This window comes from Prinia subflava, chromosome 9 (genome assembly GCF_021018805.1).
Source record: "Prinia subflava isolate CZ2003 ecotype Zambia chromosome 9, Cam_Psub_1.2, whole genome shotgun sequence".
NCBI classification, from domain to species: Eukaryota; Metazoa; Chordata; class Aves; order Passeriformes; family Cisticolidae; genus Prinia; species Prinia subflava.
Window position 1 is genome coordinate 11,975,226 of NC_086255.1, and position 22,742 is coordinate 11,997,967.

General features: G+C 42.9%; 1 protein-coding gene across 3 annotated transcripts in view; it reads left to right on the plus strand.

Annotated features, from left to right (window-relative positions):
• Window positions 1–22,649, plus strand: part of SH3PXD2A (SH3 and PX domains 2A) — a 259,186-nt gene extending 236,537 nt beyond the window's left edge. The window contains exons 11-15 of one of the 3 annotated variants that reach the window (XM_063405373.1): window positions 5,416–5,750; window positions 6,600–6,649; window positions 8,729–8,848; window positions 8,980–19,455; window positions 19,497–22,649. In XM_063405373.1, the coding sequence (XP_063261443.1) occupies window positions 5,416–5,750; window positions 6,600–6,649; window positions 8,729–8,848; window positions 8,980–10,875 (2,401 nt within the window). In that variant the 3' untranslated portion in view covers window positions 10,876–19,455; window positions 19,497–22,649. Of the gene's footprint in view, window positions 1–5,415; window positions 5,751–6,599; window positions 6,650–8,728; window positions 8,849–8,979 lie in introns of all 3 variants that reach the window. The other 2 variants (XM_063405375.1, XM_063405374.1) reach the window with 2 other exon arrangements.
• The last annotated feature ends 93 nt before the right edge of the window (window positions 22,650–22,742 follow it).

A 22,742-nucleotide genomic window follows, 5' to 3' on the forward strand; every position in this document is an offset into this window, starting at 1 on the left:
CAAATCTTTCATAATGCCTCTTGAAGAAATGTAAAGAAAAGTCTGAGGTAATACAGTGGTGACTAAAGTAACACTACAGTGTCTGCAAAGGCTGTGGACCATTCCAGTGAGGAAATGCCATAACTTACAGTTTTAGAGGGTTTTTTTTCCTTGCTTCAAGTTAAAAGCCCATATCTGAGTTAAGATCTGTGAGACCTAACAAGGCTTTCTGTTGTATATAATTTTAATGTGTTTCCAGTATAAGAGTTATTCTGCAACCTATTTAAATCTATTTATAGCAATGCTGAAAGGCTGATTGTGATCTCTTGGGCTGTTTGGGGCAGGTAGTGCTACTTTCATGGATACGAGATCAGTTTGCTGGCTACAGCCCTTTTGCGAGCTTGCCAGTGGTTTCAGCTAATTTGCTTTGATTTTTGTCCGTCCACATTAGATATTCCTGATGTAGAGGATCTGCATTTCAAGGGCCGGTGAAGTTGTTATTGTGTATCAGATTTTGTTATGTAGTTGGAACAGCCCTCCTAGCAGAGAGTTTCGACTTAAGAATCTCTTTGTAAATGAGATGGGGAGACTGTAGGTTAGATATTGCCTCAGTGATCTGGGGTGTCAGGATGAGCACTTGATGAGAGCTTTCTTCATTTAGGTTACACAGCATTTAGGTTTTAGTGCTCTTTTTTGGTTCTGCCACTTGTCTTGTATCTGCATGTGAACCTGTCAGTGCTGTGACATCCCATTTCTCTTCAAACAAGATGCAACAGGTAGCTTAAAATGGAGGTTTATCTCTCAGCAGTGCAGAACCTCTCATATAGTCATCTTTTTCCATTCAATGTGTAATTGTTTTTTTCCTCTTTCCCTCCCCAAGTTACAGCTTGCTTTTGTTTGAATGCTGCTTGATTTATTGGCTACGAATGAGGACTGTGAAAATGCTGACTGAAGCAATGTTGTTGTTTTTCTTGATTTCCCTTACTTAGAAGAAAAAAATATCAGTTTTCTATCTAATGATCCCATGGAGCAAATAAGCTAATAAAGATAGCAGTGGAGCCAGGAAGGCACTCTAGATAGGGGGAACTCAAAAATGCCTGGGTTTGGTCAGGTTACATTTTTTTCTCTGTTAATCATCTACAGAAGTGGAATCCAAAGTTTTGGATAGGGGAATTGAGCTCATGTTTTTTTCTGCAGGGAGAACCATTGCAAGACACCTCTGGTTTATTGTTTTATTCTCTTTCTGCAACCTAGCCTGGTTACTACTGTAGGTTTCCCTTTGCCATATTAACACCCCTACAATTAGTTGAATTTTTTTTTCCTTTTTTTTCTCACACACTCCTTTGAGTCAACCCAAAAGACACATTTTTCTACACCAGGAGTGCCTTCTGGAGCATGATGACTCTTGCTGCAGTGGTCTCCATGGCATCTTCATTCATGGCAATCTGCTGGAAGGACAGTGGATGCCCCAGCCACCTCGTGATAGTTGGGGCTTGCAGCACATGCTCGGCTTTTTTGGGAGAGGCATTTTGATTTGAGAAACTCCCCTTGTTGGAAGATGTTACATGTTCCATGTATGTGTGACAAGTATATGGGAGCCAACTGTGCTCCTCTCTGCTGCTTTGGAGCACTGTGCTACTTTCTTGCTGAAGGATTAAACTCTGAGAAGCAGGGGGTTTTTTTCGCATGGACAACACTTCCAGAAATGTTGGTGATGTGATCCATCCCTGCAGGCTGGTCCTTTGCAGCCTGGGTAGCTGATCTCCATCTTGTTGTGCTGTTTGTTACATGTAAACTGCCCTGAATACTCTTAGGCACCCCTCAGAAAAGGATTCCCTTCCTGCAGAAATTTTCTTATTTGAGTATTGAGTGCCTTCAAAGGAGCAACTCCTTCTCCTGTTGTGAGTGTGAGGGGAGAGGGAGCAGGAGAAGAATGCACTTGAATCCTGGGCTGGATAACAGACTGCACACACTTCAGTGTGTAGAGGGAGAAACAAATCCAGTAGTTTGTAAATGGAATCCACCTTAAAGACATTAGCTTGTTCCACCTTAAATATGTAATTTCTCCAAATTCTTGGCCATGTGCTGATCCTCATTTCCTGTTCTTCTTTTTCTTTTCTTTTTTTTCTTCTTCTTCTTCTTTTTTTTTTTTATTTTTTATTTTTTATTTTTTATTTCCCCAGTTTGCTTCCCTCTGGAGTAATTCCAGTGCTCTGGAGCTGGAAAGCAGATGTGACTCTCAGACTTACAGAGGCACTTCTGACTTTTTTTTTTAACATTCCTATGGTTTTAATCCATTTTTTCCTTCATGTAATATAAACACGGAGGGTTTTGGAACCATGAAGGAACCAAATCACTGCACCTAATTTTGAGACCCTCCCAATTCAATGCTGTACAAGCTAGATGCAATATTGATGTCTGTCTTTATTTTGCCCCACATGCATTATGACTAAAAAAAAAAAAAATCAGGACTAGGGAGAAATGAAAGAAAGGCTCTGTCCTGGGATCCTGCCTGCTATTGTACTGAGTTCAGTAGATCTGTGCTTCCCAGTGCCCATAGCTGGCATTAGCAGCTGTCATTTAGATCTTACTTTGCTGCAGGTGACAGCAGTAGATACAATCTGGTGGTGCCCAAGTGGACTGACTGCAGGGCAAGCTGGCACCAACATGCTGAGGAAAGCTTTTGTTATTTGCCTTCATGTCCTTCATTTTGTGGTTGCTCTGAGCCTCAGCCCATGGGAATGAAGTGCAGCTGGGAGGTGCTGGCAGCACTGAAATGAGGAGGAATCTAGGATGGGATTTGAAATGTCTCCAGTAGGTTCTGAATAAAAAGGAAGGAAGGATACTTGTGATTCAGCTCTTAAGATGTGAAATGAAAACTGTTACTGGTTCAGGAACTTCGCTGAATTTGATTAGCAGTTGTTTTAGTTCTTTCACCTATAAAATGGGGAAGATCAAGGAATCTTCTAAGGTTGTTCTTCAAAGGCCCTAAAGATTAACAAATTCAAGGACTAAGGTAAAACACATAAGCATATTTCACTTACATAAGTAGTTTTTATTTGTGAAGTTACAGAAATAAACCAGTAGTTTCTGGTAACTAGCGCTCAGCATTAACTTCAGATTAAATTGGCTAACACAGGAATAAGTAGCCTACAACAGCCTCTCTACTGAGGGTATCTTGCCCAGAGTTATTAACTGTCCATCTGTTGCTGCTGTTATTCATTGGGACAAACTCTGAGATCAGAGGTGTTTGTAGCACTGGGGTTACACGGGCTGATCCAAACTCATACAGCTGGCAGGAGAACTAACAGGCCAGTACAGAACCTGCCTGTGGCTGCCTTTCTGATCTTAAACATGTTAAGTCTCCCACAAACTAAGATGGATGTAAACTGTTTTTTCTTGCTGATTTTGCACAATTGAGCTCTGTTGAAAGGAACCTTTGGAACTCTGTGCATTGGCCACTGTGGCTTTCTCACAGATGGAGACCTCTACACCTCCACATCGTATAAACAAATTTAAACTCACAAGTCCAAAAAACCTTACTGGATGCAAAGGCAGCAGAGAGCATTGGTCAGCAGCTTGCAAAAGGGCTGTCAGCTGCAAAAGGAAATTAAACCAAAAGTCTTCAGGGCTGGCAAATGGCACTGGATGATGCCTTGACACAGCAGGAATTGTGGCATGTATTGAGGCCTTTTTTCCTTTTCCTTTTTTAGATTGGTTTGAGGCCTAGCAGAAAAGCCTGGAAAGGGACAGGATTGAATAGGTCCAAATTCCTTCTTGACATAGTATCACACAGTGGTGCTGTGTGTCTTTTTGAAGTCAAATCAAGTTAGTACCAGGTTGCTACTTCTTGTTAGTCTCCACACATCACACAGAGCTCAGAGCTCTTGGGATGCTTTCCTTTGACATCAGAATCATTGGAAAAACTTGTCACCAAACTCCCTGAGTAGGAGAGATCCTGCGTCTTTACCTTCATGTCTGACAGAAGGCAAGTATGGAGAAGCAGAATCTCTAGTATCTTGCCTGGTCTAGGTGGGTGAGGAGGAAGAGGCAGGATTTTGGACAGAAACATCTTTGTAGTCATTGCTAGAAGTACAACAATTGTATTTGCTTTTATACAGGAAGAGTAGTAAAGTCTAGAGAATCAAATCTACACCATGTTTTCCTGTTCTCCCTGTAAAGTCCCAGAGCCACTCTCAAATGTGTGGATGTGGTGAGGGTGAGACCAGGATGATATTTGATGCAGAAATCTCACTGAAAACCTCAGAATCCAACTGTTGTCATGACAAAGGTGCTCACCTGCCAGGAAATGATTTGCTCATATCCCATGTGCTCCAGCTCCTTCCTCTGCTGTCTAATGAGGCTCCCTTTTCAATAAAGAACCTTAAAGTCCTACTGTTTTAACCTTTGTGTTTCCTGCAGATTTCCTGAGCACCAGGATTTTAATGATGCCTGCTTTCTCACTTACAGTTCAAATGCCAGCCTTGGGTGTCTTGAGAGATTAGAGAGAAGGTTTTCAGTGACTCTCACTGTAGCAAGTTAGGATTTCATTAGGAAAAGCAGAGTTCATCCACATGCTCCTCCCTGGAGTCTGATTGTAATCTGAAATCCCTGCTGAGGTGTTAGGAATAACAGGAGTTGGAAAAAAAATCTTCCCTAAAGCCCAGTTGTAGAGGAATTACCTCAGTTTGAAGTGTAGTGTGATCAACTCAGGATAGTGTTTCAGGAACACATACTGGATTCAGGTGTCTATTCACATTTCCCAGGTTATTTCTTCAAATTGCCCCTAACTTGTTCAGGAAAATGAGTCTCCATCAAAGCCATTTTTCCTCAGGCAAATTGTTTCTTGATCTTGCAGTGCTAGAAGAAGCTGCAGTAGTTTAAGGGTCCCATATGCTCCATGACAGAAAGGTGCTCATGCAAAGCTGGGAATTATGGAAGGAGGGCCAGTGTTCTTTACAGTTTCAGGGAGGGAGGCTTGAACAATGGTCTCAACTGCAGGCACAGGTTCTCTGTACTAGGTGCTCTACGCCTTTATTTTAGTCCATTTTCAATCTGAGTTGCCACTAGAAAGTTTAAAAACTATTAAAATATTTTACTTACTAGTTTGCTTTTTTACTAGTTTGCCTGGTACTGTCTAGGGGAGGCAGAAAACAAAGTGGTGAAGCTCTTTGCCTTGTGTGTAACTATTTCTTGTCCAGAGAGACTCCTTCCACAGGATGATTAGTGGCTTTCAACAACAGAGTTCACTGCTGCCTCAACTGACTTTGATATGTCTAATCAAGAGATAATAAATGAATAGAGACTGCAAAACCTTGTTTGAGAGCTGCAAACTTTGTTTGATGTTTTCATCCATCACTTTTGCTTTAGCTGTTCTACCTGAGACGTATGAGAAGGCTGTGTTTGATGTGATGGTGTTTCCTTTTGCCTCTCCAGGTATCTGGGCAAAGAAGGCTGGGCCCCAGCTTCATATCTGAAGAAGGCTAAAGATGATCTTCCATCTAGGAAAAAGAACCTAACTGGGCCAGTGGAAATCATAGGAAACATTATGGAGATCAGTAACCTGCTGAACAAGAAATCATCTTCTGACAAGGAAGCTCAAGTAGAAAACGAGTCTGCAGAAACTCACATCACCAAGAAGGAAATCAGTTTGCCCATCCTGTGCAATGACTCTAATGGCAATGCCATGATGACTCCAGACAAGCAGGCTTCCAAACTGGCCCAGGGATCCCCAGCCATAGCAAGGATAGCACCACAAAGAGCTCAAATAAGTAAGGCCATAAAGTAGTCTGGGTTTTCACAGGCTTGCAATGAATTCTTGTTCTCTGCCTTTCAGGGCTGGCACTGCCTGTCAGCTAAGGTCCCACATGCCCTGGCCTTACAGCCAAGTCCAGACTTTTGCATAGCCTTTAGAGGTATCAAAAGGGACTCCAGAATGTGGTCCTTCACTAGTAGTGATAAAATTCAACTTGACTTTGTACACAAACTGGCTGGTGGTTCTTTATCTTAGCCTCTATGTGTTTACTTTGTTAATTTTTCCAGAGAATACTTTGTTCCTTTTGAACCCTCCAAAATGTGCCCTTCCACCCCAGAAATGTAGATGATGTGATAGCATGTTCAGGTTGAGGAGTCCACCTGTGTCTTCTCTTGCATTTGTTCTGCTGTTTTCCTGGGGCAAGGTGCTATAATGTTTTTACTACTTCATCTGCAAAATGCACATGCTGACCCTATTCTGTGCAAGGAATGGCAAAATACTGGGAAAGAAGACAATGTGAGTGGTTAGGAATTATTTTTACTGCTGGGGGGAAAATAGGTATTAGCCAGCCCTTTGTTGGCCAGTCTCCAATGGAGCTGGTCAGTTCCAGCAGAAAATACAATCCACTACTTTCTGGCAGTGATTTCCTCTTAAATTTGCTGGCTTAGCAGAGCTGAATAGCTAAGCTACCTTGGTATTTGTAATATACCCTCATAGTTTCCTATCTTGTTTCATAGAGATGCCTTAAATATTGCAAATACTGTCTTCTATTGTCAAACTGTGTAACAGCAGAGAGTTGCTGGAAAATGTGTTTAGCAGTAGTTGCAAAGTTAAGTAAACTCTCCCTGTTCCCTTTCCTGCTCAGGTTCTCCAAATCTAAGAACAAGGCCACCCCCACGAAGAGAGTCCAGTCTGGTGTGTATTGGTTTATGGTTTATCTTAGCAGTGGGTAGGTGTCTGGGTGCTTTGTAACACTTTGTGCAGCTGTACAAGGTGGGAGGGATCCTCCATTTGCATGCCTTTTCATTTCATTGTTTAAGTGCTGAGCAGACCTCAGGGCATCCTAATGATAGGTCAGGTTTTCTGTTTTTCAAAATGTTGCCCCAATAACTGATCAGGTCTAAAGGGAGATGATGATAAAGCTGCTGTGTCCTGTGCACGAGCATGAAAACTTGTTTGGCTGACTTGGAAGGTTGAAATTTCCTCTGGGTATCCTTAGCCCAGAATGAAATTTCTGACCTTCTCTTGTCTTAAGCAGCTGGGAATGTGTCCCCTCCTTCCATTTCTACCACTTTTGAGGGGGCTAAGCTTCACTCATGTGCATGTTCAAAGTGGCTCGGAATCCTATGGAAGGAAGTGTGCTACAGGAACAAGGCTCCCTATGATGTCTTATCCCCAAAGCTAGAATCCTGGAAGTTTGTACCAATTTGAGATTAGAACTGTCATCTTCGATAGGAACTAGTCAGCAGTGTATTTATATAAAAGTCATGCTAATAGCTTGTTTATCTAGGCAATTCATAGTGTTTAATCTTTGCTGTACCCTTTATGAGCAGTATGTGACTTGTAATTTTTCTGTCACCAGAGATGCTTCTTAACTAACTACATGAATAGCATATTAGCAATTTCTTCCTATTTTTCTTTGCATTATTTTCAATTAGACTTTGTTTTGGCAAGACTATGACACTTAATCCCATGCTAAAAATAACAGTGATACTCTATGTGAAACCCTGAGCATATCTGCTGTTTCCAATTATCTTCATTTAATCCAAACCATCCTATTATCTGTAGGCATTTTATTATGCAGTGCTTCTGCTGTATTTCAGCATTTATAGTGCAGAAACATCCAATTATAACATTGTTAGACACGGTTCCTAAGGTGCAGAGATGCATTCTCTGTGAAATCCCACATGCTGTGCGTGATGAAACATCAACTGTTAGTTACAGGAAGGGTATCTTAGAAATGGAGGAGCGGGAGAATAAAGCACAGTATGTGATTTGCCCTTCTCCCATTGATGGCTCAGGATCATTTTGTGTCTTTGTCTGTCCTGTGTGTGTCTGACCTACGGTTCTTTCATAGAACCCTGAGTAGTGAAGTGTCGAAGCTGTGCAGCTTCACCATCATCTAGCTGCCCTGCAGAGGAGCCCTGTGCTAATCTGAAAAGCTTTCAATACTGATGCTCCTGAAAGGACCTTTATCCCATTTATCACCTTAAAAAGTAATTATGGCAAATTCTAAAATATGGCAGCTTAATGCAAAGGCACTTAGCTTTTAGAGGAGTCTGATATGCTGCCAGAATGGCTGTAAAAAGCAGTGTCCTACTTCTCATGGAGCCTTTACAAAGGTTGTGTTGGGATTGAGTAGAGGTTCTGGGTGTGTTATGGGGAGGAACTGGAATTATTTTGATCAAGCAGTAAATTCCTTCTCTTGTAGCACTTTAGCTGGGCAAAGCTAGAGGGTCTGTGATACTGTCCTTGTTTCTTGCTACAAGAGATGCTCATTAGCTTGTATCACTGACTAATGCAGATGGTTTAAAAAGTCCATCAGCAGATTAAGGACAGTAATTAATTGGGATTACATTTTAAGATAGTGTATTTAATGATAAGCAGAATCTGTTAGGGGTCTGTTGCAGTGCAGTTTTCTGCAGTTGTGGCCTGTCATCCAGAGGTGGGTCTTTCTGGACAAAATCCCAGTGTAAATGGGCTGCTCTTGGTGTGACTGCAGTGGCAGCTCACAGTTTATCACCCCCAAGTAAAGATTATTACAGTTATAATAGTTGGTGACGGTGGCATGAACAGTGCATATGTTAAAAGGATTTTCTCTTTTAGCCCATATCCTACATCACCTCCTGCTCTGGAGAACTGGGCAGTTACCATTAGGAAGTAGCACAGGAAGAAGGAAGAGTCTTAGTGAATAAAAGTAATTTTTTTTTCCACACTGCTGTTTATCTGACTGTTTCTTTGGTTTAAATGATCAAAGCATCCTATTTGCCGTAGGGTTTTCAGTTACCCAAGCCGCCAGAGCCACCCTCCGTGGAAGTGGAATATTACACCATTGCTGAATTCCAGTCATGCATCTCTGATGGCATAAGCTTTCGTGGAGGACAAAAGGCAGAGGTGAGCCCCAACAGTGTATCTGGAAAAATTGTAATATTTATTTCTTGCATGGGAGTGGATTAGAAGGGGAGGAGTGGGAAGCAGTGAGTTGAGATTTTTGTCTACATGACATGTTCCTTGTTACCTCTTAGGTTATCGAAAAGAATTCTGGTGGCTGGTGGTATGTGCAGATTGGAGAGAAGGAAGGATGGGCTCCAGCATCTTACATTGACAAGAGAAAGAAACCGAATTTGAACAGAAGAACCAGTACTTTAACCCGCCCAAAGGTTCCTCCCCCAGCACCTCCCAGTAAACAAAAAGACTCTGAAGAAGGAACAGCTCCTGGAGCAGTTTCTTCAGGAGATGCCCAGGACTCTCCCCACAAGCTGAAATATGAAGAACCTGAGTATGATGTGCCTGCCTTTGGCTTTGACTCGGAGTGTGAAGTGAGTGAAAATCACCATGAAGAGGGTACTCCCGAAAAACGACTGTTTCAGCCCCTCAAGCCTTCCCCTGTGTCATCACTTCAGAAAGCAAAGTTCAAAGTAGGAGAGTCTTCAGAAGAAGTAGCTCATGAAGAGGAAACCATCTATGAGAACGAGGGGTTTAGGCGTTATGTGGAAGACGCTTTGTCCAACAAGGAATCTAGTGGGGATTCCGATTCTCAGAAAAGCTCCTCTCTGTCCTTGATCCGAAGGAATTCTCCATGTTCCAGCTCTCCTAAATCATCACTTATGAAGCTCAAGACAGACAAAAACATTCAGCCTGATCTTGGAAAATGTCACTATTCCAGGAGCGAGGAGACAAAACCAAGGTCAGCTTCAGATGTCGGCTTACGTAGCGTTCCAAGAACAGGCATGAAGAAAGATCCTGGGCAGAGTCCTTCCATCAGAGCAAAGCCAATCGTCAGGCCCAAACCCTTCCTGAACAAGGCAGACTCTCAGAGCCAAGAAAAGATGGATATTAGCACTTTAAGGCGTCAGCTGAGGCCAACTGGGCAGCTTAGAGGTGGACTCAAAGGTTCAAGAAGTGAAGAATCTGCAAGCCCCCCCTGCACAGCTTCTGAGAGCCAGGATGACCCTGTTCGGAGAAGCTCGGCTGATCTCATCACAGCTCCTTCCCGTGGCATCTTCTGCTCCAGCCACACAGCCAAAACCGAGCAAGAAAATGACTCCAGATGTTTCTATGTGACCACTGACTCATACCAAAAGGTACAGGATTCTGAAATTTGCTTCCCAGCAGGAGTAGAAGTGGAAGTGCTGGAAAAGCAAGCCAGTGGGTGGTGGTACCTGAGGTATGGAGATGTGGAAGGCTGGGCTCCTTCCCATTATTTGGCTCTCCCTGATAACCAGCAAGAAGCTACATCAGCAGAGACTGACTCCTCTTTTGCCAGGAACAGGAAAAATGAAAACAAGTCAAACAGTTTAGAGAAGATAGAGAAGAGGGTTCAGGCTTTGAACACCATCAACCAGAGCAAACGTGCAACACCACCCATCCCAAGCAAACCTCCTGGTGGCTTTTCAAAAGCTTCAGGGCCAGTTAAGATGAGGAATGGTGTGAGACAGCTTGCAGTCCGTCCGCAGTCGGTGTTTGTGTCTCCACCACCAAAGGATAACAACCTGTCGTGCTCCTTGCGCAGAAATGAGTCTCTAACAGCTACGGATCAACTGAGGACCGTCCGCAGGAATTCCTCCTTCAGCAACGCGTGGGCGCAGCCTGGGGACACCAAGGGAAAGCAGCCGGAGCGGCTGGGCACGGAGAGCTCCGAGACCACCTCCAACCTCCCCACGCAGAGGAACGGGATCCCTGTGTCCACAGTCAGGCCAAAGCCCATTGAGAAATCCCAGTTCATCCACAACAATCTCAAGGACATCTATGTTTCCATTGCAGACTATGAAGGGGATGAGGAGACTGCGGGGTTTCAGGAAGGTGTCTGCATGGAGGTCCTCGAAAGGAACCCCAATGGCTGGTGGTACTGCCAGATAATGAATGGTGTGAAGCCATTCAAAGGCTGGGTGCCCTCAAATTATTTGGAGAAAAAGAACTAATATTGCAATATCTTTAACCTCCCTAATTTATACTGTTCCTGCTGTGTACATGTGGAAAAAACAATTGCTACACAAAAAGACATTTCCCTGTGCTCCAGTTTGTACAAAGGAGTCTATATGAGGACAAATCTGCTGTGTTTTGGAGAGGTTTGTGGGGTTTACATGTTGTAAGCAACTACGAGGAAGATGCAGCATAGTCAAATGCCTTTTTGTGAAGTTGTTAATAATCTTGTATGTGTAACAGGGTATGACATCCCATCCTTCCCATTATTGATAGGAAACCAAATGTGTGCCTTTTGTGAGAGAAATACACATGCATCTACCTGGGGAGTTCTGTGCCAAACTGTTTTACAATCTTGGCTCCCTTTCTCCTCATTTTTGTCCATATGCGGAATACCCAAGAATTCCAAATGCTTTTTGCAACTTACAATGAGAAGCAAATGAAAGTTTCTGAAACACTAGAGGGACTCTAATCCTTTGGAGATGTTCACTTTTTTTTTTTTTTTTTTAACTATACTCAACAGTTGGTAGGTCCAGAGTTGGAGCCTTTTCATCGTGGAGAGTTTTGGTCTCACACTTCAGCGTTGTTACGGCTAACTCACCGGAAAAGGCCATCAGGTGGTGTGGGTTGGGGGCTTTTTGTTTCCTTTCATTCTGTCTTGTTCTTTGAGTTGAGATTTCAGGTGTTCAAGGGCAGTGATGCCTACTGGTGCTTGTAAAAACAAGCCTACAAACCCCTTGCTTAAGCACGTTTGTTACTGTGTAGGCTTCATGTTTGGTTCTGTGCCTGGCTCCTGCCAGGTGGTACTGGTTGATTCTCTTCCCAGAGCTGGGTTTCTCAAAAGTTGTCAAAGTCGACAAAGTCCCTTAAGACACTAAAGACAAAGCTGTCAGATGTGTTAATCCTTGTTTTGCCCTCTGGTCCAAATCCAAGGGTGCTGACTGCTGGCAGGGTCCACCAGGATATTTGTGAGAAATATTTGTAACCTTCTGCAACATCAGTGTTTACAATGAGTGGGGGAAAAAAAAGCCATCAAACTCAGTCTGCACATAATTTGTATATTTTTGGGGAATTGCTTTTGTGTTTTGTTTTTGTCTATTCTGTGCATTCTGGGTTTACTGTATTTTCTTTGTGTGTGTGTCTGGTTTTACCAGAAAAGAGTTAAAACTGAAGTAGGAGCCAAATATGTGTTTCTGTTCCCACTTGAATCCAAAGAGTACATTTGTACTGGACAGTGGGCCTGGGCTTCTCAGGCTCAGAGATTTAATATCAAAGCAATTCGGTCCACAATGCATTAATGAGGAAGCTGCCTCTTCTAGTTCCAGTTCTGTTTGCCTTTCTTAACTCATGTTTTGAAATGTGGCACACGTGTGGGTGGTGTGGGAAATGGAAGAGGTATCCATTGGAAAAGGCTAGGAATATGGAGTTATTTGTGAGGTAGCCTTGTACTGTAAACATAATTTACTAAATCCCTACTGTGCTTAAAGAAGTTATGCTTGGTGGTTTTCTTAAATGGCCTTGTTAATCACTCAAGATCAATATCTAATTCTTTTAAATAATAGGCAGCATTGTAAATCTGTTGGGGTGGGGGGGAGGGCAGACCATTTCACTACTGGTTTACACAAAGCATTACATGTCCTTTTTTCCACCAGTTTCATTCTGAATTGGCTTGGAAGTTAAAGGTTATAAAGGCTTCAAAATAGCTGGGATCAAGGGGCTGAGTAAAACAGCACAACAATACCATATGTTCCTGGGGATGTTTCACTGCCAAAAAAAAATAGGGAATTTATATGTTGTTCTTGTCTTTTTCCTTTTTTTCTTTTTTTTCTTTTCTTTTCTTTTCTTTTTTCTTTTTTTTTTTTTTTTTCTGTGTGTGTGTGGTTTGGGGGTTTTACTAATTTCCATGATAACACTGAGAGAGTTGCCTACAGCTGATGTGGCTGATGTCCTTTCAGGAGCTGAAACAACATCCAGGTGCCACAACTACAGGCTCTAAACAGTGCTGTGGTTGGAGCAGCTCTCTGCAGCAGGTGGGGAGGGAGGCTGTTTGTTTGGGATCCCTTTAAATTGTGATGGCAGGAGAAGGAGGTGTGACTGCACAACAGCTCATGTCACAGTGCAGGGTCCTCTTGTACCTTGGTGTCTCACCCTGTGATGTGTGAGTACATGTCCAGTTAGCTGCATCTCACTGGATGTGTCTCTGAGACGTGGTGGCCCTGTCTCTCATACTTCTCCCCATTTTCAGTTGTACTAAGATGGTAGCAGCCATAAAAGACTGCTGGAGCTGTTGTGAGATTGTAATAGAAGTATTATATTCTTCTGCTGGACAGTATTAAATAGAGCAATACATAGAGTTATCTGCTAGATTGCAGTACTAATAGTAGTGACTTAGTGATTCGTATTAATGTTATGATTTATTTTAACAATAATGATGCGGAAGTGGTTCATTATTTTGAATTAATGCACTTTAACAATAACAGAAACCAAAATGGAAGCCAATGCAGAGAACTAAGTGCATTATTTAAAGGTGCAGTATATAATTAACATTTTCTTGAAGCACATATTTATTAAGAATTAACTTATTATTTAAAATATTCTAAAGTTTTGTTTGAACACATTCCCACTGGGTCATCTCTTTGGGGGGATGTAAAGCACAGCTCCCAGATCTTCTGCATTGAGCCACTGAATTCTCTGAGTGTGGTATGGCCTGACATGAGCCCATATCCGAGGAGGGAAGAGCAGCAAGGAGACAGAAGGGCCCAGACTACTGGAAATACTCACATTTGCATCCAGCAAAGCCAGGCCCAGGGCACTCTGAGCTGCAGGAGTCCTTGCAGGGTGTGGGGTGGCACAGGTGCTTTTGGCAGACACTTCCAGTGCCTGGCTGCCGTGTGCCTTGCACAGGGCTGGCCCCGCTGGATGCAAGTTCTCTGTGAGGCTCAGGTTAGGAGGCTCCAGGCTCTGCCTGAGCTGTGTAAGAGATGTCTGTCTGTCCCACAGCTCCTGTTCCATCTTGCTGGCGTGCTTCTCCAGCTCTGCCTTTTGCAGGGAGGTGCTTTGCCCTGCTCCAGGGTCACACAGAGTGGGGGTGCCTGCGGCACTGCCAGGGATTCCTCAGTTTCCTCATGCAGCAGCTCCAGGCTCTGCTGCTGCTTTATCCCATCCCAAGGGCCTCCTGCCCTCCTGAGGAGAGGCCAGACCCTGCAGATGGGCAGAGCCACACTTGTGCCCTCCCTCTGCCCTCACCTACAAAAAGGATGGAGTGCAGATGGCCACCTTGGTGCCAGAAATCATTGCTGGCCACCACTTGGCACGCTGGCCTCCACCCTGGTGGAAAAGCTTCCACATGGGCTTCCCTTCACTTGGTAGTTGTTTTGGCTGCTTGTGTTTAAAAGGACACTTTTAAAACAAATACTCCCAATGCAATTCCTCCCACTCCTGTCTTATCATTGTCACTGCATCTCTCACTGAGATGCTCTCTCTTTTTTTGATTCTTTCAACTGAGAGATAGCAGGAAATTTTTTTTTCCATTGGTGAGCAGCTAGTTTTGGTCAGTTCTACTGATACCCGAAATAGCAAGCCCTTCACTCTTAGCTGTGAAACAGAGGGAAAGGCCTTAAGCTACATCACAAAAGCTGACTGCAGGGCAGGAAAACCTGGCAGAGTACTCAGAGGACAGTGTAGTGCTAGAAGTGTTTTAGCTCTTTTCTAAAAATGTTAACGTCGCCTTTTATTTACTAAATTTGTCAGAACTGACACTGGATCAAGAGCAATATTTAAACGTAATGTACACCTCAGTGAACACTCAATGCAGAAATCAGTAGTACTGTTTAAATTTCTCTTTCTGGTTTATTCCTGAACCAGGTTGTTAAAAGGAAGAGTCTGCAGGGCTTGAGCAGAGCCATTTGCAGCTGAAGGGGGCCCTCCTCTGGGGGGAGAGGCGGCTGCTCTTGCTGTCTTGCTCTCACTCACTCTCTGTATTTTCCAAAAAGTCTTGAATTTGGACCAGCAGAAATTCCAAACTCCAATGCCAGAGAACGAAATTAAAGAATGTGAAAATTGTGTCTTGCTGTATACTGCAACTTTAATAATAATGAGCACTTCTGAGTTCGTTATTGAGGTTTATATAATGCCTGAAAAGTTTATTTGCTGGTTTCCCTTGTCTCCCCTTTCAAAACACTTTCTCATAGCAGCAGGAGTCTCACATTTTGTTAGGAGTCCTTCCCCATGGGAGGCAATTCCCATTCACTGTTTTAGCTGTCACCCCCTGCAATGGGTGAGTGTAGTCGTGTGTACCAGTCCTTTGCAAGTCAAACCTTTCAAGATAAAAGCAATGATGGGCACATGTTGGGGCACTTAACTGATGCGTCAACAGGAAGTTTTTTAACTGATATATTCAATAATAGCAAATACACAATAAGGAAAGATTGGAATTGTCTTGCAGCTAGACTCTTCAAAATGGAAATTCACATCTGCATGGGTATAGCTAAAAAATGCATATTTTCCTTGTGGATGTGTACCCCAAAGACTCCTTCCATTATGATGCTATAAAGTTTGACGAAGGCATTATATAATTGTTTTCATCACTTTCAGATGTTAATGAGTCATATTTTATTGTAATATATATTCATTGCTTTCCTCAGTTAAAAAGAAAGTTACTGCTTTTATCTTATATGAAAAACAAGGGAATTTGATAAAGCATTCATTATTTTCATATTACTAGTATTAACAGAATAGAACTAGTACTATTTAATTTTAGATCTTCATAGCTAGCTTGTTAATAACTCATATTTTCCTGTGTTGTATCCTACTATTTTTTCTATTTTTTCCCAAATATTCTGCATTCTTGAGAAAAAGCAAATCCAATGAGTGGATAAGTGCAATATTCATAGAATAAACAGGCCCCTCATCCAGGACTTGGAGTGGAACGTGCAGTGTGAAATGTTGGCAATTCTCTATTCATGCACTCTTAGGGAAGGGGAAATGCAGGGGAGGAGGCAACTGGATGAAAACAGAACCCTTGGGTAGGTAGAGACTGACAGCTGGGGTGGCTTGGGTTGGGAATGGCTGCTTTCCATAGAATTATCACCTGTTAGTGAAAGTATAAGGATTACGCTGCATGTTGCCAGGATTATGTATAGAATGTCCATTAACATCCTTGTCAATACAGGATTCTGAGCTATGCTTGAAACACTCTGTGTGTCATCCATGCATGATTCTGTCTTCTGGTTTGTCTCTGCTGGTTGTGACCTCTTTGCGCTTCAGAGTTGGTGGTAAATTCAGAAGGGAAAATAATTCTGCTGGTGCAGTCCCAGGTTTGGATACTGTGTTGGTACTTGTATTTATTGCAAGAGCTATGGGAATATTTTTACAGGTCCTTTCTTTTCTGTCCTTACTGTTAACCTAAGAAGAAAAGGTCTTCCTTTTATCTGGGTTGATTCTCACCTGCAGAATTTCACAGATGTTTTGGATATTGATTTCATATTTCTTGGCTTGCAAAGGTGGATCTCTCAGGTTCTAAATAAAGTTGGGCAGAAACTTTGCTCTTCAAAAGAGGTAATGTCTTAAATTCTATTTGAATGGAAGGAGAACTTCCATCTGTCAAAAATAATGTGACTTTACAGGTAGCAGCAAAATCTACCACCTTTGAAAAACTGGACTATTTTTGTAAGGTGCAAGAGAAATGTGAAAGCCAGAGCACTTGACTCCCTGAGCTCTGGGAAGTACATCTCCTGTGGCTCTAGTTCATTACTCTGGAGAGGGGATGTACCTCAGTTTTCTGCTTAATTTTTGTCCTGCTGTTCTTAAGTTTGTCAGAAAACCTTAATATTACCAGAGACCTTTGCATTCAAACAGAAAAACTGAATTCTGCAGCTGTACTGAAATGGTATCAAACACGTGATTTTGGAAAACCTGCAATATTTTGCCCATTAGGAATCTGGTTTTCAGGAGCCAACTTAGTTCTTTCATATGCTCTTGTCTAAACTGGCAAGAAGCCCACAAGCATCAGTAGAGTTACACTGACAGAAGACCCTTGTGGGTGCTCAGCATGAACTGTTCTCAGCAAAAGCAAGCTCTGTGCACTCTGTTCCTACACCTCCCAAGGGTGCACAGGACTGCTTAGCCTTGGTGCTGCCCTGCCATCATCCACTGTGCTGCAAATCCTGCAGCTCTTTAAAACCAGCTGGAGCTTTGCTGCTATTTGCTGGTGGTTTTCCATCACCAGCAGCTCCTTCTCTGTCAGCTTCAGATGCTATTCAGCCACGTAGCAAAGTGCTGTGTGTCACTGCAGTGTTTGATAGCTGCCACCAGTACCAGTATGATGGTCTAAAGCATATGTTTGTCTAAGTTATTTTGTTTTCATTGCTTTTCGGTGCTTGCTAGAAGCAGGGCTCAGCCCTGCGATGGTGCATGGGGAATGTGTCCGCACACTTGAACCGTTTGATGGCCTCTGCTAACGCTGCCCGGTGCTTGTGTTGCTCTGTCCCTCCCTCTGTGCTGCTCAGCAGTCGTGTCTGTTGTGTGTGTAAGTTCCAAATCAAGTACTGTACGTCAGGCCGGATCCAGAAGCCCCCAGCCAGCTGACTCTGGATTGGGATGTAGGTTGCTGTTGCTGCTTTTCCTCCTCCATCTTAGACCCAACTTGGAGCAAAGCTCAGGTGTCTGTAACAGGTCACCCATAACTCTGCTCTGGGTGTCAGTTTTGCAGGGTGTGCCAAGGGAGGAACTTTTCTCCTGGGTGCCCTTGCACCGGGGCTGGGCCTCTGCAGCAATTCCTGGAGCGGAGGCTGCGCCGCACTGCGTGCGGGCGTGGCTGGATAGCCACAACAAATTAGTTTCCCCCATTTTATATTGTCAGGGCTGGGCTGGTCCCATCAACTATGTTCTTCATTTGTTCTTGCATCAAGGTAGTGTTGATTTTTAGTTGGAGAGTGCAATTTTTTTGTTTTGTGTTTGGTTTTTTTATAAATAAATTTGGTTTAAAGCTTCACACTGGCATTTTACAGACATGTTCTTGTCAGCATAAGCCACTACTGTCCTGAGTTGAGACTCCTGTTTGTTACTGAATTAAAATTATGGGAATTACGTTGATCATTTGGAAAGAAATTAGAAATGAAATTAGAAGTAACTATATTGGCAGGGGAGAGATAGATAAAATATGAGGAAAAAGATGTTTCTAATAAGGCCATGGATTATTTGGTCCAACACTGCAGGTGCTTTCTCTGTAAAGATGGTTTAAATACATCACTGCTCTGTGACAGGATTTTTTGTTACTGAGAAAAGTTGATTTTTTTCACTCCCTAATAGACTATGATAGTCTGTGTCCTGAAGCCACCAGTGCACCAAAAGAAGACAAACATAGGCTATATGCTTGTGGTAATTGAGGCAGTTTGTGTGTCTGGGAATTTGCATGCACTGAGGTTCAGCTGGTGGAGTGGGCAAGCGTGGCTGTTCCAGACCTGCCCGTGTTGGCAGGAACAGCCCTGTGCTAGCAGTGCTTCTGGAAAAATGTTGGCTTTAATGACCTTTCCCTGATGCTCAGGGAAAAGCCATATGCCATATCTGGTTACAATGGTACCTGTCTTGGTCCCTGTTTGGTGGAGGAGAAAAACAGGTGGAAGGGAGAGTCACTTGGCACTGTAAGAAAGTTTTTAAAGTACAACATCTAATATTTAAGTAAATATTTCAGATTTCTCCAGATACTCCCCATCAAAGCTGTTATTGTATTTGATGACTGAAAGGTAAGCAATGTGGCAGTATTCTCTGTGCAAACAGTTCTTTTGTGGTTGGAGAGCTTGTTTCTGGAACTGCTTCTGCATCACCAGGGAAGTAGTAACAAATAAACAAAACCCCATCATCACCCTTGGGTGATGGCTAGAGGAGCATTAAATTCTGTCCTGACTCTGGGTCCCCCAGAACACATTAATGTGGTTTTTCTGTCCCCTTCAAGCAGGATGGAAAAGAATAGTGCAATCACTGGAGCTTAGCCTGTAGCAATTAGTAAACTGGAACAAATAAATTTTTTTTAAAAAAAAAAACCTTTAAAAAATGAAGTATTTCAGTGAATAGCTGGCTTAACTACTTCCTATCTTGGACTTTCAGGAAAGGAGGAAGTTAAAGTTGTTTCCAGTTGCTAGGAGGAATTTTTCTGTGTCATGCTGAACAGACTTGCTGAAAAGTCTTGCTCATTACTGGTCATGAGTTCAAACCTGGAATATTGCAAAAGCAAAGCGTGTGGAGCATTACAATGACTTTTTTGTACTGAGGGTCCAAATGAGTAATGTGGGGCCAGCAGTGTACAGAGTAAGTGCATTTCTGCTGTCTGGCTGACTTGCACACGGCATCAGTGCTGTTCTTTAATTGCAGACAGCAGTGCTTATTACTCTGCTGGCAGTGTTTAGGGAGATTCATGTAGATGACCCTCCTCAGTTAAGGCTCAATGTCAAATGTCATGTCAGAAGAAGTCCTGCCAGCAGCTTGATTGATTGCTGCTTAGGCTGAGGTTCAGATGCAGATAACTCCAGGTGGGTGTTGAAATCAGCTCAGATGGCTGTGAACATCTGGCTCTGTTTCCAGAGGTGTTAATTGTGGCTGTGAACATCTGGCTCTGTTTCCAGAGGTGTTAATTAGCCCAGATTATCTCTGCAAACTGTGGCTAGTGAGTTACTGGGAGCCTAAATCTGTTGGTGAAGGAAGGCTGAAATTTGTTTGAGCTGTTGTGCTCCTGTGCATTAGCAGAGCAATGCCATGTGTCTGGACTGGAAGCTCCTCGAGGGTTTGCTGTCCCAAATTTTTAGTTGACAAAAAAAAAAAAAAAATGGATCTAGGCCTGGTCTAAGTGAAGTTTTGCAGTGGGTTTCTTGGATGGTTGATGTTCTTAATGTGACCTTGAAAACTAGATGCTGTTGTTGTTTCTGTGTTGGTGTAGAGCTCCATTTTTCAGTGGTTAGGTGGTGGGAATGTACCTGGTGGGAGCTTGGACTCTTGGGAGAGCATGTCGGTGACTAGAGATAGAGAAATGTGTGGCTGGTTTAGTGTGTGTGGTCAAGTTGGTGACACTTTTTTGTCTTTTGTTTTGTTTTTAATATGGGAACCAATTAGTCTGTTCTGCTTGGGAAAATGTCTAGAAGTTGGTATGGTTTCTGTTGCAGTAAATATGAGAAGGAAATGGTTGAGAGCTTTTTTTTTTTTTTTTTTTTAAGAGAGTTTATGGGCAGGAGACCATTTACTTTGTTTTGGGTTGCAAGTTAAGCTAAGAGAGGAAGAAAATGAGTCTGGGGAAATCCTTTTTTGTGGTAACAGCTTTGGACCATATTTTGTTGTGGCCTCTGATCCAGCTCCACTGAAGGCAGTGGAGTGAATATTGTTGATCATGTAGATGTTAAAGCTTTTGGTCATGAATTAATTCTTAGAGAGGTGACAGGTGTCTTGACATTCCCAGCATGTCATTGCAAATGTGAGCTAGAGACAGAAATAATAACTGTACCTTCAAGCATTGTTCAGTTTTTGTTTAATGAGCTTGAGATGCTGACCAGTTGGATAAAACTGTTTGTACAATGAACAGCTCCTGCAATGGTCCAGATGTGCTTTGGTCTATAAGAGGTCTTCCTAGGAAAGGAAATGATAGTCATGATAAAAAAAAATTGCCTTTCTCAGTCATCCCAGTAAAACTGAAATCCAGGAAAGTGACACTTTCTGCACTTAACAGTATCTTTTGCCATGGATGGCAAGAGTGATTGTTGATGAGGGATTAGATGCCCCGGTCTGTCTGAACTGACACGAAACAGATCTTTAGATCTTTTTGTGACCAGTCCCTGAGTCTGTGTGTAAACATTTGGAAAGACTGGATGCAGGTCAGAGTAGTAGTTAACAATGAGCAAGTTTTTTGTGGGCCAACACAAAAGATGTATTAGCAGTGAGGAAAACACAGGTCTCCTTTTTGCCAAGTGACTCTCTAGAAATTTCCCTCAGGCTTCAGCCCAAATCAGCAGGGAGCTGTGAGGATTTAGCTGACACATACTGGGGGCCTGTTTCTGTGACTGGGACAACAGAAGTGTAGCTTAGTCCTAGCAAAAATTAATGAAATTATCATAGTACAGTGTTTTCATTTGCTCTGGATATGACAGTAGTGGGGGGAATGAGCTGTGGAAAACATAATCCAGATTTGCACTTTACTTGACTGCAGTGTCCAGTCCAGAACTATTTCAGAGCTGTCTTCATGGCTGTGCCCTGTGTGGGACAGGGAATGCACCAGAGGGGCTGCCCTCCTCTCTGTGCCATGACCAACTGCTTGCTCAGAGAACTGCAAAACAGTGTAAAGTAATTGAGGTTTGGGATTTCTCCCTAGAGCAGCGTGTTCTAAAGCAGTGAAGTAAAACAAGTGCTTGTTTGGGAAATTTTAATCATGTCTCTGTAAAGGTGAAAACTCTGTATGGGTCTCTCAACAGAGAATGAGAAACATCATCTGTCTTGGGCAGTTGTACATGTGAAGATGCAGAACAAAGACTTCAGATTAGTGTGCCTAAAAGTAGATGTCAGCATTTCTCTATAGGCATTTGTTAGAGCTGTTATTATTTTGGAACTGAACAGCATTTGATAATGGTTAATCAGAACTGCTCAAAAATTCCCGCAGGGAAGGAAAAGACAATTTGAGTTGTGGACACTTACAGGAGCGGGAGTTGTAAGAAACAAAAGATTGCCAGGTGCTTATGAACCTAATTTTTCCTCCAGGATTATCACAGGCCCTTGTGACTGTGTCCTGGCATACGCTGGTGCTGTGGCACAGCAATTGATCAGTGACACCTCTTTGCAAAATTTCAGAACCTTGCATCTGATGGGCACATTCCAATACACATCTGGTGTGTATTGGAAAAGATGAACCTAAAAAGGCCTTGGAGTAACCTACAACTGATAAAAGAGCTTCTGATTTGTATGTTGCAGAAATGCTGAAATAACTTGCATTGAGTCAACTTCAGCTCCTTCCAAGCATCTGCCATTACCCACCCTGGCAGCTCCCAAGTGCTACAGCCTGACAGGTGGTGGAGGCTGGCAGATGTTAGTGGGAAGGGCAGTTCGGGATGATGCTACTGCTCCTCCTGGTTCTCAGCCATGCCTGAAGTCGGAGCTCTGCTGGGCCAGAGCAGGCCCAGGCCCTTGGCACGGTGTTTGCTGTGTCCCACAGGGCTCTGCCGAGCGCTCTGAGAGAGCTCTGCTGGCCTGGGTGCTGCTGCCCAGCCAGGAGGCTGCGCCCTCCCTGTGTGCAGGGCCCTGGGAGGTTGTGAGGAACTGCCAGAATTTGGGAAGTGTTTTCTCAGAGACATTACAAGTTGTTGCAATGTGAACCTCTGATGTTTTCAAAGACTCAGGCAGAAAGGACTTGCTAAACAAACTGTACCTGTCATCTCCCAGTTCATTGATTGCTTGGACCAAAGGTGGTGCTAAATCTGATCTTTGTCTGTAATATTTATATTTTGTTGGACTTTTTTTTTAAGTGTTTAATAAAACAGATGCAGTGTCCTTCTTATATGAGAAATTTAGTCCCATCTTGGGACATGGCAAAACTCCCTGGACCTTCAGGGCCCAGGATTGTTGCCTGTTACCATTTGAGCAGGCTTGCAGTGTTTGGGGGGAGGTGGGAAAAGGGTACTCTATCTTCAAATGCTTGCAGACTGTAAGAATTGACTTGTGATTTGTTTGTTTGTTTGTTGGTATTTTGTTTACAATGCCTCTTATGCCCTAAGGAAAAATAAATTTTTGACCTTTTTAATTGTGATCCAGCTGGTTTGTTCTGTTGGGATTTTTCTTCTAATTTTTTCAATACTGTTTTGATTCTATTTGAATTCTACTGAATTTATCTTTCCCAGAA